This window comes from Pholis gunnellus (genome assembly GCF_910591455.1).
Source record: "Pholis gunnellus genome assembly, chromosome: 14".
In the NCBI taxonomy this organism is placed as follows: Eukaryota; Metazoa; Chordata; class Actinopteri; order Perciformes; family Pholidae; genus Pholis; species Pholis gunnellus.
The window spans coordinates 82711-98624 of NC_136541.1; the positions used below are offsets into that span (position 1 = coordinate 82711).

Here is a 15914-nt window from a genome sequence, read left to right on the forward strand (position 1 = left end):
TAGGATTTTATGAAATGAAATGAAATAAAATAGTTATTTTGATATAAATATTAGATATTTCATGTGGTTGTACGGTAGAGGGGTCCTAAAATGATTTGGGCAGAAAAAAAAGGATTAAAAGACATAAACAATGGAGAAAAGGGTGATCGCACTGCAGACGGGGTCGTTGATAAAAGGACCTGTGGGGGTGGGGGGCATGGAGATCAGGAAGTGGTTTGTTATTAAAAGAGGTTAAAAAATGGACACACAGTTAGTATTTTTCGTTTAGACCTTCAGGTTCTATTGTTCTTAGTCTGTGCATCCATTTCCTCTCCGCCGTCCACCGCTGCGCCACACTCCAATGTCTGTTGCTCTCAAGGCCCACACTTTGTACATTGTGTGAGCCATGGAGTTTAAAATGTGTGTACAGGACGCTCGTGCCATTACCACTATTGATCATGTAGATGTGTTGTTTGATTCTAAGCTGTAACTCGTTACCCGTCTCCCCCACGTACAGTTTGTGGCAGGCCCCGCACCTGACAGCGTAGACTGCGTTTGTAGCCGTAGGCTGCAGGGCCTGCTCCAGATTAAAACCAATCCTCGCATGAGGGTTAAAAACATGGGGGAGACTCCTTCCTGGTCCTCTCTTTATTGAGATCTGTGTGGACCAGGATATCTTTTAAGTTTTTATTCCTACGGAAGGCAGAGATCATCCGGCACCCACTCAGGGCGGCACAGTCCTCCCTCGTCCCCTGAAAACTGTTTCTTAGTTTCTTTAAAAAGTTCTGCGTACAGTCTGAGAATGTTAAAATTAAGGGGACAAGGGATAGGTCGGACGGCCGCACCGGGGTGTTGTTGTTGTTAAAGGTGCCGGTGACCTCCGCCTTGGTGCTTCTGAGGAAGCGCTTCGAGTACCCCCTGAGCCTCAACGCACCAAAGAGGGTGCTGGTAGCCTCCTCCACATGCTCCGGGAAGGTGCAGATTCTGTGGAAGCGGATCAGCTGGGACTTGATGAGACCTCTGTACGTGTGCTTGGGGTGATAACTCGACTTGTGGAGGAGTGCGTGGCGGTCAGTGTCCTTGAAGTATACCTTTTGTGGACAGAGTTTTCTGCTGGTCGCTGGAGTCACAGAAGAAGAACCTTGTATCGAGGAACTCCACCGTATGTTTCTGTATGTTGTGTTTGAGTTTGATTCTGGGATGGTGGAAGTTGAGGGTGTCCAGAAATGTGTGAAAGTTCTGTTCTGTGTGATTCCAGAGGCTGAAGATGTCGTCCAGGTACCGGAAGTACAGGAGGGGTTTGTGCTGGATGTTCTCCTCCCAATGGGCCAGGTAGATGTCTGCATATGATGGCACAACCGCACAGCTGGAGATAGTGTTCATTGTTGAATTTAAAGTGGTTTCTGGTGAGAGTGGTTTGTAGTAACTGTAGGGTTTCTTTATCTGGTCTGGCTCTGGGTGTTTATTGAACATGTTTTGAATGGCTGCAAGGCCGAGTGGTGTTTCTATATTTGTGTAAAGTCTATATGTAGAGTCTGTATCTATGGAAAAGAGGAAGCTGTGACTGGGTACCTGGAGGTTTTTTATTTTATTAACAAATTCGTAGGTGTCTTAAAGATAGCTGGGGTGAAGGTTAATGAAACGATCAATACATTCTGTTATTCTGTATGATTCTGAGTTGCAGTCAATGACAATGAGGCTTTCATTTATTTCCACTGAATGATATTCATGATAATGATAATGATATACACATGTAATACATTATATATTGATCACGTATAATCACGTAAACATGTAATACATATATTGATTACGTATAATCATGTAAACATGTAATACATTATATATTGATCACGTATAATCATGTAAACATGTAATACATTATATATTGATCACGTATAATCACGTAAACATGTAATACATTATATATTGATCACGTATAATCATGTAAACATGTAATACATTATATATTGATCACGTATAATCACGTAAACATGTAATACATTATATATTGATCACGTATAATCATGTAAACATGTAATACATTATATATTGATCACGTATAATCATGTAAACATGTAATACATATATTGATCACGTATAATCATGTAAACATGTAATACATTATATATTGATCACGTATAATCACGTAAACATGTAATACATTATATATTGATCATGTATAATCATGTAAACATGTAATACATTATATATTGATCACGTAAACATGTAATACATATATTGATTACGTATAATCATGTAAACATGTAATACATTATATATTGATCACGTATAATCACGTAAACATGTTATACATTATATATTGATCACGTAAACATGTAATACATATATTGATTACGTATAATCATGTAAACATGTAATACATTATATATTGATCACGTATAATCATGTAAACATGTAATACATTATATATTGATCACGTAAACATGTAATACATATATTGATTACGTATAATCATGTAAACATGTAATACATTATATATTGATCACGTATAATCATGTAAACATGTAATACATATATTGATCACGTATAATCACGTAAACATGTAATACATTATATATTGATCATGTATAATCATGTAAACATGTAATACATTATATATTGATCACGTAAACATGTAATACATATATTGATTACGTATAATCATGTAAACATGTAATACATTATATATTGATCACGTATAATCATGTAAACATGTAATACATATATTGATCACGTATAATCACGTAAACATGTAATACATTATATATTGATCATGTATAATCATGTAAACATGTAATACATTATATATTGATCACGTAAACATGTAATACATATATTGATTACGTATAATCATGTAAACATGTAATACATTATATATTGATCACGTAAACATGTAATACATATATTGATTACGTATAATCATGTAAACATGTAATACATTATATATTGATCACGTATAATCATGTAAACATGTAATACATATATTGATCACGTATAATCACGTAAACATGTAATACATTATATATTGATCATGTATAATCATGTAAACATGTAATACATTATATATTGATCACGTAAACATGTAATACATATATTGATTACGTATAATCATGTAAACATGTAATACATTATATATTGATCACGTAAACATGTAATACATATATTGATTACGTATAATCATGTAAACATGTAATACATTATATATTGATCACGTATAATCATGTAAACATGTAATACATATATTGATCACGTATAATCACGTAAACATGTAATACATTATATATTGATCATGTATAATCATGTAAACATGTAATACATTATATATTGATCACGTAAACATGTAATACATATATTGATTACGTATAATCATGTAAACATGTAATACATTATATATTGATCATGTATAATCATGTAAACATGTAATACATTATATATTGATCACGTAAACATGTAATACATATATTGATTACGTATAATCATGTAAACATGTAATACATTATATATTGATCATGTATAATCATGTAAACATGTAATACATTATATATTGATCACGTAAACATGTAATACATATATTGATTACGTATAATCATGTAAACATGTAATACATTATATATTGATCACGTATAATCATGTAAACATGTAATACATATATTGATCACGTATAATCACGTAAACATGTAATACATTATATATTGATCACGTATAATCATGTAAACATGTAATACATTATATATTGATCACGTATAATCACGTAAACATGTAATACATTATATATTGATCACGTATAAACATGTAAACATGTAATACATATATTGATCACGTATAATCACGTAAACATGTAATACATTATATATTGATCATGTATAATCACGTAAACATGTAATACATATATTGATCACGTATAATCATGTAAACATGTAATACATTATATATTGATCACGTATAATCACGTAAACATGTAATACATTATATATTGATCACGTATAATCACGTAAACATGTAATACATTATATATTGATCATGTATAATCATGTAAACATGTAATACATTATATATTGATCATGTATAATCATGTAAACATGTAATACATTATATATTGATCACGTATAATCATGTAAACATGTAATACATTATATATTGATCACGTATAATCAGGTAAACATGTAATACATTATATATTGATCACGTATAATCACGTAAACATGTAATACATTATATATTGATCACGTATAGTCACGTAAACATGTAATACATTATATATTGATCACGTATAATCACGTAAACATGTAATACATTATATATTGATCACGTATAATCACGTAAACATGTAATACATTATATATTGATCATGTATAATCATGTAAACATGTAATACATTATATATTGATCACGTATAATCATGTAAACATGTAATACATTATATATTGATCACGTATAATCACGTAAACATGTAATACATTATATATTGATCATGTATAATCATGTAAACATGTAATACATTATATATTGATCACGTATAATCATGTAAACATGTAATACATTATTGATCATGTAAACAATAATAAAAGACAGTAGACTGACACAATAAAACCAAACTGCAGGAGATAATAAATACTTTTTATTGATTAGTTGAACAGAGGTTGATTGACAGCATGCTGTATGTATTAAGGCACATGAAGCTATGAGGTCAGAGGTTTTCTGCTTCCTTTGACACATTCATTATAAAACACCTGAGAAGGTGAGACGCCACGTAACATAGAACAAAACTAAACGGTTCAGTCCAATCAGGAGGGAGCTCACCTGGAGAGAAAAATATAACAATGCTGACATTGAACCTGACACACAAGTCACAGGTCACACAGTCATTGACCCGTCAGGTGACCCACCCGTCAGGAGGTCAGAGGTCACAGCAGTAGGAGTCAGTGCTCAGTTCCTTCAATCAACTTTTATTCTGTTTCTTCTTCTGAACGAGCTCCGCTAGCATCTTGTAACGAATCATACACTCCTCCTGAAAAACAAAGACACAGATCAGTTAAATGTTCATTCAATTATTATTATTATTGTGATGTTACAATAATAATAATAATTCTGTTGTAAGGCTCAAATCTACTGGGGTTAGGGTTCATTCTTCTATGGGGGGGTCTTTTATAGAGCCGCCGACCTGTGGACCACCGGAAGGAGAAGCTTTGGGGTCGAGTGTAATGTGAGCTGACAGGTAAGGACAGGATCATTAACTAGATATAGTTAGGTTCACATTCAGAGTGGCTGGTTCTCCAGTGTGAGAGGTGTGGTGAACCAGCGCGTCGCCTCTATAAAACTGTGAGTCTCTGACTTTTGTTTGAGTACCCGGTCTGCTTGGAGTCTCTGGGTGGCGTTCTAGAGAGTACCGATGGAGAACCCTGGAGATGATTGGGAGGAACGGACTGTCTGATCTGGGTGTGGGAGGAGTTTGGGGAGACTATGGAGAACAAGGAAGTTCTGGCACATCGTTAGATGACTCATGAAGGAAAAGCAGGGATTGGTTCAGGCTCAGCCATGAAATACACAGTTTTAACACTTTGGAGGCTTCCTGCTGCAACTTCTAATTCCAGACAATGTTTCCTCACAACCGACATGAAACGGTAACGAGGTGAACCGTCATTGGTCAGTTAGTTATTGGTAGAGAGCTGATGGGTCATCAATCGATCCCAGCTTCATGTGTAAGTAAGTCTGAGTCTGAATGAAGAAGATAAACCAGAACTCACGTCTCCAATGACGACTTTGTGCAACTCAACGGGTTTTGTCTCAGATAAAATGACGACTACATTTATAACCCATTTGGTCTCCAGATGTTCTTCTAGTTAACCATAAGTCTGTCTCATAGCTTCTGTAACGTCTCTTTATTGCTTAAATAAAGTTAGATAATCAATGAATCATCAGATCTCCCTGGTTAGCTGCCTACAGGTAGACGGTCTACCTTTCTACCGGTCTCCGGTCTCACCTTAGTCTTCCCAGGGACCACCTTGGCGATGCGATCCCAGCGCTCTGCTGTTCCTCTGGGAAACTGTTGCAGAGCGAGTTCCAGCAGCTTCTGTTGGTTCTGAGTCCAGATTGTGGGTTCTACTTTGTTCTCCTGAGGCTCCGCCGCCACCTCCTCCTCCTCCTCCTTCTCCTCCTTCTCCTCCTCCTCCTCCACTGATGCCGTTGGGTCAAAATCTCTCTGCCGACGACCTCTGACTTTAAGCTCCTCTCCCTCTGCTGCTGACTTCCTGTTCCTCCTCCTGACAGCTGGAGCTGCTTCTTCTTCTATTTCTTCTTCTTCCTCTTCCTGCTGCTCACAGGCTCCCCCCACTCTCTGAGTCATCAGCTTGTCAGGAACAGGAAATGACCTCACAGGAAGAAGAGGTCCCTTCAGATCCGACAGCTTCACCAGACCTAAAACATAGACACCAAGGTTAACTAGACCTGATGGTAGAAACTTGGAAGAACAGGAGAACCTGATACTGACAGGTGAACATGAAGGTGACAGTAGAACCTGATACTAACAACAGAACCTGATAATAACAGTAGAACCTGATACCGACAGCAGAACCTGATACTGACAGCAGAACCTGATAATAACAGTAGAACCTGATACTGACAGGTGAACATGAAGGTGACAGTAGAACCTGATACTGACAGCAGAACCTGATACCATCAGTAGAACCTGATACTGACAACATAACCTGATAACAGTAGAACCTGATACTGACAGCAGAACCTGATAATAACAGTAGAACCTGATACTAACAACAGAACCTGATAACAGTAGAACCTGATACCGACAGCAGAACCTGATACTGACAGCAGAACCTGATAATAACAGCAGAACCTGATACCAACAACAGAACCTGATAATAACAGTAGAACCTGATACCAACAACAGAACCTGATAATAACCGCAGAACCTGATACCGACAGCAGAACCTGATACTGACAGCAGAACCTGATAACAGTAGAACCTGATACTGACAGTAGAACCTGATACTGACAGGTGAACATGAAGGTGACAGTAGAACCTGATACTGACAGCAGAACCTGATACCATCAGTAGAACCTGATACTGACAACATAACCTGATAATAACAGTAGAACCTGATACTAACAACAGAACCTGATAATAACAGTAGAACCTGATAATAACAGTAGAACCTGATACTGACAGCAGAACCTGATGATAACAGTAGAACCTGATACTGACAGCAGAACCTGATAATAACAGTAGAACCTGATACTGACAGCAGAACCTGATAATAACAGTAGAACCTGATACTGACAGCAGAACCTGATAATAACAGTAGAACCTGATACTAACAACAGAACCTGATAACAGTAGAACCTGATACCGACAGCAGAACCTGATACTGACAGCAGAACCTGATAATAACAGCAGAACCTGATACCAACAACAGAACCTGATAATAACAGTAGAACCTGATACCAACAACAGAACCTGATAATAACAGCAGAACCTGATACCGACAGCAGAACCTGATACTGACAGCAGAACCTGATAACAGTAGAACCTGATACTGACAGTAGAACCTGATACTGACAGGTGAACATGAAGGTGACAGTAGAACCTGATACTGACAGCAGAACCTGATACCATCAGTAGAACCTGATATTGACAACATAACCTGATAATAACAGTAGAACCTGATACTAACAACAGAACCTGATAATAACAGTAGAACCTGATAATAACAGTAGAACCTGATACTGACAGCAGAACCTGATGATAACAGTAGAACCTGATACTGACAGCAGAACCTGATAATAACAGTAGAACCTGATACTGACAGCAGAACCTGATAATAACAGTAGAACCTGATACTGACAGCAGAACCTGATAATAACAGTAGAACCTGATACTGACAGCAGAACCTGATAATAACAGTAGAACCTGATACTAACAACAGAACCTGATAACAGTAGAACCGGATACTGACAGCAGAACCTGATAATAACAGTAGAACCTGATACTGAGAGCAGAACCTGATAATAACAGTATAACCTGATACTGACAGTAGAACCTGATAATAACAGTAGAACCTGATACTGACAGTAGAACCTGATACTGACAGTAGAACCTGATAATAACAGTAGAACCTGATACTAACAGAACCTGATAATAACAGTAGAACCTGATACTGACAACAGAACCTGATACTGACAGTAGAACCTGATAATAACAGTAGAACCTGATACTGACAACAGAACCTGATAATAACAGTAGAACCCGATACTAACAGAACCTGATAATAACAGTAGAACCTGATACCGACAGCAGAACCTGATACCTACAGCAGAACCTGGTACTGACAGCAGAACCTGATAACAGTAGAACCTGATACTGACAGGTGAACATGAAGGTGACAGTAGAACCTGATACTGACAGCAGAACCTGATAATAACAGTAAAACCTGATACCATCAGTAGAACCTGATACTGACAACAGAACCTGATAATAACAGTAGAACCTGATACTGACAGTAGAACCTGATAATAACAGTAGAACCTGATACTGACAGCAGAACCTGATAATAACAGTAGAACCTGATACTGACAGTAGAACCTGATACCATCAGTAGAACCTGATACTGACAACAGAACCTGATAATAACAGTAGAACCTGATACTAACAACAGAACCTGATAATAGCAGTAGAACCTGATACTGACAGTAGAACCTGATACCATCAGTAGAACCTGAAACTGACAACAGAACCTGATAACAGTAGAACCTGATACTGACAGTAGAACCTGATACCATCAGTAGAACCTGATACTGACAACAGTACCTGATAATAACAGTAGAATCTGATACTGACAACAGATCCTGATAATAACAGTAGAATCTGATACTGACAGCAGAACCTGATAATAACAGTAGAACCTGATACTGACAGTAGAACCTGATAATAACAGTAGAACCTGATACTGACAGTAGAACCTGATAATAACAGTAGAACCTGATACTGACAGCAGAACCTGATAATAACAGTAGAACCTGATACTGACAGTAGAACCTGATAACAGTAGAACCTGATACTGACAGTAGAACCTGATAATAACAGTAGAACCTGATACTGACAACAGAACCTGATAATAACAGTAGAACCTGATACTGACAGTAGAACCTGATAATAACAGTAGAACCTGATACTGACAACAGAACCCGAAGGTGACAGAACACAGTTGAGTTTACCTGAGGTGTTGCTCACATTGTTTTTCACCTGTTTGACTTTAGTCGTCACCTGTTGAAGAAAACAGATTCAGTCAGTTTATGTTTTGGAACATTTAATATTCCATCAACAGAACCATGAACACATTGAATCTTGTTTACTGACCCTTTGAGAACTGAACCCTGATCATCGTGACCCTGAATAACAGATTCTGGTATCTGTCTAACTCTTCACTGGTTTTAAACCAGGATTACCAAACTTACATCAGACACAGATCTTCCCAGTTCATGAGCAATCTTCTCCCAGCGACCCGGAGATCCTCCAGGGAATTTAACCATCAACCTGCTGAGGAGGCTGAGCTCGTCCTCCATCCAGTCTGCAGTCTGAGGATATAAATAAAAAGACAGTGACATCATCTGTAGTTCATTTTAGTCTGAGGACATTTAGACTGAAGGTCTGAAGACATGTATGAAGATCAGTGATTAAAAAGTTTGTTCTCCATCAGATGTTCTGGTTTTAATCTTCCTGATAAGAACAGTTATCAGACTAATAACTGATGAATAATATCAGACCTTCTTCTTTGCAGCTCCGCGGTCCTGCAGCCAGTCATCCATCTGGTCCTCGATGTCCTCGATGGACGTGGCCTGGTCATAACCCGGACTGTTCAGGTTCTCTGAAGACAGCTCGTAAACAGGAAACTCCACCTTCGGCTTCTTCACCTTCGGCCTCTTCTCTCCTGAACAGACAGGAAGTTTAGTTATACCTCATGGCTGAGACAGGAAATACAAACATGTGGAAGCTATTATAACCCATATTCATACATTATAACCCATATTCATATATTATAACTAGTGCTGGGCAAGTTAACGCGTTATTATAGAGTTAACGCATTAATTAATTAACGCAGACAATTATTTTATCGCGCGTTAACAGTTTTTTAAAATTATTAAGTGACATTTTTAACACAAGAACCAGCGAGCGGTGAACAGCGGTTTGTGTGGCGTCTCTTCCTGTTTCCTTCCCCTACATTCCCCTGGGTCCTAAGTCCCTCCATGTACAGCTTCTTATCACCCTCTATGTACCAACGTACATTTATAACAAACACCACACATGTTACGCTAATCAGCGTAGCATAGTGTCTGACCAACATACCAACAAAAGCAACAAATAAATGATTCATATAAATATTTTTTTTTAGAGTTTTTAAAGTGCTTAGTTTGTAATATGTATAATAATCATATCATTTAGTTATCACTACTGAGAATTTAACAAACATTAAAACATGACGTAGATAGGTTTGCAGGTTTCAAGATGTATATTTAAATTCATCTCTGACACACATGAAGATAAAGTTGTGAACACCGGCTGAATATCTATGATCAGAATCATTATAACTGTGTTATAACTGCTGCTGTGTGAAGAGAATCCTGCTGTTAACAAGAACCTGATGAGTTTAAAATGTTTAAACCAAATGTTGTTGACCTTTAGTTCATAGAGCAGCACTTTAACATGAAAGAGCTCAACACACTACTTTAGATTCATTATTGAATGTTGCGAATAAAAATGAGATTAATCGCGATTAAAAATTGTAATCATTGCCCAGCACTAATTATAACCCATATTCACATACAAGTAAAAAAAATGTAAAAAGTATTTACTTGTTACAACTTCCTGTTCTGCTTCAGCTTCTTCTCTCAGCTGCTGTTTCATCTGCTGGTAGTCCTCATAGTACTGCTTCACCTCCTGAAACACAGAAAAGGACATTTACAAATCTAAAGTCAACCTGTGAATGTGCAGCTGGATCCGCCTCACATTCCTCCTTCTACACGTCCACTTTAAACCATCAACGGTCAAAGCAGAGCTCCTCAACAAGAACAGGACATTAGTGAGACAGAAGAGGACATTAGTGAGACAGAAGAGGACTTTTAGTGAGACAGAAGAAGACATTTAGTGAGACAGAAGAAGACTTTTAGTGAGACAGAAGAAGACTTTTAGTGAGACAGAAGAAGACCTTTAGTGAGACAGAAGAAGACATTTAGTGAGACAGAAGAAGACTTTTAGTGAGACAGAAGATGACTTTTAGTGAGACAGAAGAAGACTTTTAGTGAGACAGAAGAAGACTTTTAGTGAGACAGAAGAGGACTTTTAGTGAGACAGAAGAAGACTTTTAGTGAGACAGAAGAAGACATTTAGTGAGACAGAAGAGGACTTTTAGTGAGACAGAAGAAGACTTTTAGTGAGACAGAAGAGGACTTTTAGTGAGACAGAATACATTTAGTGTGACAGAAGAGGACATTAGTGAGACAGAAGAGGACATTAGTGAGACAGAAGAGGACATTAGTGAGACAGAAGAGGACATTAGTGAGACAGAAGAAGACATTTAGTGAGACAGAAGAGGACTTTTAGTGAGACAGAAGAAGACTTTTAGTGAGACAGAAGAGGACTTTTAGTGAGACAGAATACATTTAGTGTGACAGAAGAGGACATTAGTGAGACAGAAGAGGACATTAGTGAGACAGAAGAGGACATTAGTGAGACAGAAGAAGACATTTAGTGAGACAGAAGAGGACTTTTAGTGAGACAGAAGAAGACTTTTAGTGAGACAGAAGAAGAAGACCTTTAGTGAGACAGAAGAAGACCTTTAGTGAGACAGAAGAAGACTTTTAGTGAGACAGAAGAAGAAATTAGTGAGACAGAAGAGGACGCTTAGTGAGACAGAAGAAGACTTTTAGTGAGACAGAAGAAGACATTTAGTGAGACAGAAGAGGACTTTTAGTGAGACAGAAGAAGACTTTTAGTGAGACAGAATACATTTAGTGTGACAGAAGAGGACATTAGTGAGACAGAAGAGGACATTAGTGAGACAGAAGAGGACTTTTAGTGAGACAGAAGAAGAAATTTAGTGAGACAGAAGAAGACATTTAGTGAGACAGAAGAGGACTTTTAGTGAGACAGAAGAAGACTTTTAGTGAGACAGAAGAAGACTTTTAGTGAGACAGAAGAAGAAGACCTTTAGTGAGACAGAAGAGGACGCTTAGTGAGACAGAAAAGAGGCCCTTGAGGTTTATTAAGGACCGTTTATCAAAGTATGAGAGTGACTCACAATGAGGTTATGAGTGACTCACAATGAGGTCATGGAGTGATGAGGCAGGTAAGGTGACGTCACCACGGTGACTCCACAGTTGTGTTTCACTGCAGTGATTTCATTTTTGATTGGCAGGTAGAGTACCTGGATGGTCTGTGGCAGGTTTTTAATGGACAGGTAAAGAGATGGACAGGTAGAGTACCTGGATGGTCTGCGGCAGGTTCTTGATGGAGAGGTAAAGCCAGATGCTCAGCTTCAGAGGGAGGATGTCCTGCCAGTGTGGCCGATCGTGAACTCTGAAACAACAAACACACAAACAATAAATAACACAAATAAACCAAATAAACAGTAAGTCTTGTGATGTCAAAGCTGTACCTGTCGGTGCGATCCTGGCCAATACACCTGAGCTCCTCTGCAGGTCTGGAGCTTAGCTTCTTCTTCTTCTCTTTCTTCTTCTTACTCAACAGCTCATCCTGGAAACATGGAGGATTCATAATGGTATCACATGCTCAGGCCTTTGATTGGGTGAATGAGTTCTAATGTTGTCTCACCAGCTGTTTCTCCAGGTAAATGGACCAAATGACAGCGTAGTGTCCCACAGTGAGGATGAGGAAGAGGAGGAAGGCCAGCTCAGCGTTACTCATCTTCCTCACTCGTCTGTAGTAGAACACTGGCTGCCGCCAATCAGGAAGCCCGTTCACCAGGATATCATCATACCTGCAAAACATACACATTTTATTTATACAGCACTAATTACAAACAATCCTAGTCTAAGGACTAGTGACAGACGCCTATGGACTAGTGACAGAGGTCTAAGGACTAGCTGCAGAGGTCTAAGGACTAGCTGCAGAGGTCTAAGGAGGTCTAAGGACTAGCTGCAGAGGTCTAAGGAGGTCTAAGGACTAGCTGCAGAGGTCTAAGGAGGTCTAAGGACTAGCTGCAGAGGTCTAAGGAGGTCTAAGGACTAGCTGCAGAGGTCTAAGGAGGTCTAAGGACTAGCTGCAGAGGTCTAAGGAGGTCTAAGGACTAGCTGCAGAGGTCTGAGGAGGTCTAAGGACTAGCTGCAGAGGTCTGAGGAGGTCTAAGGACTAGCTGCAGAGGTCTGAGGAGGTCTAAGGACTAGCTGCAGAGGTCTAAGGAGGTCTAAGGACTAGCTGCAGAGGTCTAAGGAGGTCTAAGGACTAGCTGCAGAGGTCTAAGGAGGTCTAAGGACTAGCTGCAGAGGTCTGAGGAGGTCTAAGGACTAGCTGCAGAGGTCTAAGGAGGTCTAAGGACTAGCTGCAGAGGTCTATGGAGGTCTATGGACTAGCTGCAGAGGTCTGGACATGATGCACAGAAGTGAGACTCACTTGCTTCGTCTCTCCTCGTCCTTCAGAACTTCATAAATGGCCACCAGCTAAAAACAAAAAGGACAAAGACTGAATGATCTGAACCTGAAGTTCTGTTTTCATGAGATGCTGCTTTGGTTGATTCATCAACATCTTAACAGACTGATTATTGACAGCAGCAGTTTGTACCTTGGCTGTAACACTTTGTAGATTTGTAGATTAATTGCTTTAGTATATTTTTTGCTGCTGGAACAAACAAATTTCCCTTTGAGGGATGAATAAATTATCCATCTATCTAGGTTTAAGTTAATTCCTCACCCTGATAGTGTAGTGTTTTGTTGTGTGTGTATTGTGTATTCTACATAACATCTTTAAGAAGAAGAAAAGTGTTTCTTACTTGTCTGAACTGAGTTTCAGCATTTTCATCTTTGTTCTTGTCGGGATGCAGAGAGAGAGACAGCCGTCGATAGGCCTTCTTTATCTCTGCTCCTGAAGCATCCTGAGACAGACAGACAGACAGACAGAGAGACAGACAGAGAGACAGACAGAGAGACAGAGAGACAGACAGAGAGACAGACAGACAGACAGAGAGACAGACAGACAGACAGACAGAGAGACAGACAGAGAGACAGACAGAGAGACAGACAGAGAGACAGACAGACAGACAGAGCGACAGACAGAGCGACAGACAGAGAGACAGACAGAGAGACAGACAGAGAGACAGACAGACAGACAGAGAGACAGACAGAGAGACAGGCAGAGAGACAGACAGACGTGCTGTCAATAACAACATACCAACCCCTCAGAGGGAAATATCAGAATCATTTCAATATTTGAACAACCAAAACAGAGTCAGTGTTTACAGTCTTTACTTCAGTTTTTACTTCATGTACACGCAGTTCTTGTTCCTGATTGGCTGGATGAAGTCAAATATAAACAAACAGACTGAAGGTCCAGTTCAGGATGAACACAGTTCAAACGGTCCTGTATGAATACTGTGTTTCTATTGGTCCTGTATGAATACTGTGTTTCTATTGGTCCTGTATGAATACTGTGTTTCTATTGGTCCTGTATGAATACTGTGTTTCTATTGGTCCTGTATGAATACTGTGTTTCTATTGGTCCTGTATGAATACTGTGTTTCTATTGGTCCTGTATGAATACTGTGTTTCTATTGGTCCTGTATGAATACTGTGTTTCTATTGGTCCTGTATGAATACTGTGTTTCTATTGGTCCTGTATGAATACTGTGTTTCTATTGGTCCTGTATGAATACTGTGTTTCTATTGGTCCTGTATGAATACTGTGTTTCTATTGGTTTGTATCAAATAAGAGAAACTACATCCGGGTTACCTGATAATCTGAGTACACTTGTTAGCTGCTGTTAGCCTGAGCTAACCGTTAGCACCAGTAGTCACCTGGTCTGAACCAGTTCAACTAACTGGGGTCACTGGTGTGCTACAGCTGCTAACTAGCTTAGCTCCTCTGCGTGCACGTGGCACTGAGCTAGCGGCTAAAGTAACCATGGAGACAGTTAGCTGTTAGCAGTTAGCACAGACCTGGTCCAGGGACAGGAACTGGTAGAAGTTCTGCTGGATCTCCTCCACCAGGTCCAACAGCTCCAGATCCGCGTCCCAGGCTCTCAGAGGGGGGACCGCAGAGACCAGTAGGGTCAGACAGATCAGCAGGGACCGGCACGGACCGGCACGGACCGCCATCACAGAGAACCAGTATCAAGAGAACCAGTACAAGAGAACACAGAACAGATCTAACGATCCTGATGTCCACCACCCGGAAACACTATTGGTCACATCCGGGTGACATGTTCCTGTCAAAATAAAAGTCCTCTGTGAGCGACATCTGGAGGAAGATCACAAATACATAAATGAATTTCTGTGATGAGATAGTAATAATATAACATAATGTATAATTATATATAGAAATAAATAAATGTTATATTATCCCTCAGGTATAGTTATTTAAAGTCTCGTTCTGTTGAAACGATCTGAAGAAGATAGTTCCTCATAAATTAACCTTTAAATCTGATATTTAATGTGAAAGAGCTTCGAACCAGAGATGATGAAGACTGAAACAATTATATTAATATAAGACTAAATATGAACCAACATATAGCAAAGATATAAACAAGGTATATATAAGATATAACACACACACACACACACACACACACACACACACACACACACGTGTTGCTTTCAGTGATTCGAGGACTGAAAACTTGTTTTCATAAATAACTTTATTATTATGGATTTTTATTGCTAACATTCATCAGAGAAACACTTTGAATCCGTTT

At 38.7% G+C, this 15914-nt stretch overlaps 1 protein-coding gene across 1 annotated transcript; it reads right to left on the reverse strand.

Moving 5' to 3' along the window:
* Positions 1-4582: 4582 nt before the first annotated feature.
* Positions 4583-15380, reverse strand: dnajc1 (DnaJ (Hsp40) homolog, subfamily C, member 1). The gene is made up of 12 exons (XM_079173492.1): positions 15160-15380; positions 13998-14099; positions 13622-13668; positions 12824-12989; positions 12648-12745; positions 12475-12568; positions 10846-10930; positions 9760-9923; positions 9451-9570; positions 9211-9259; positions 5963-6396; positions 4583-4990 (listed from the first exon to the last, which is right to left on the reverse strand). Exons 1-12 carry the CDS (start codon positions 15316-15318, stop codon positions 4922-4924), a joined length of 1587 nt encoding a protein of 528 aa, XP_079029618.1. The 5' UTR covers positions 15319-15380; the 3' UTR covers positions 4583-4921.
* Between the last annotated feature and the right edge of the window lie 534 nt (positions 15381-15914).

Bases quoted from the DNA above. Each gene is read 5' to 3' on its own strand.
- dnajc1 (XM_079173492.1), bottom strand. From the start codon at position 15,318: ATGGCGGTCCGTGCCGGTCCGTGCCGGTCCCTGCTGATCTGTCTGACC. The intron at 10,931-12,474 runs GTACTCTACCTG...TCTGTGTTTCAG, and splicing joins ACCTGCCGCAGACCATCCAG to GAGGTGAAGCAGTACTATGA. The intron at 4,991-5,962 runs GTGAGACCGGAG...TTTGTTTTTCAG, and splicing joins TGGTCCCTGGGAAGACTAAG to GAGGAGTGTATGATTCGTTA.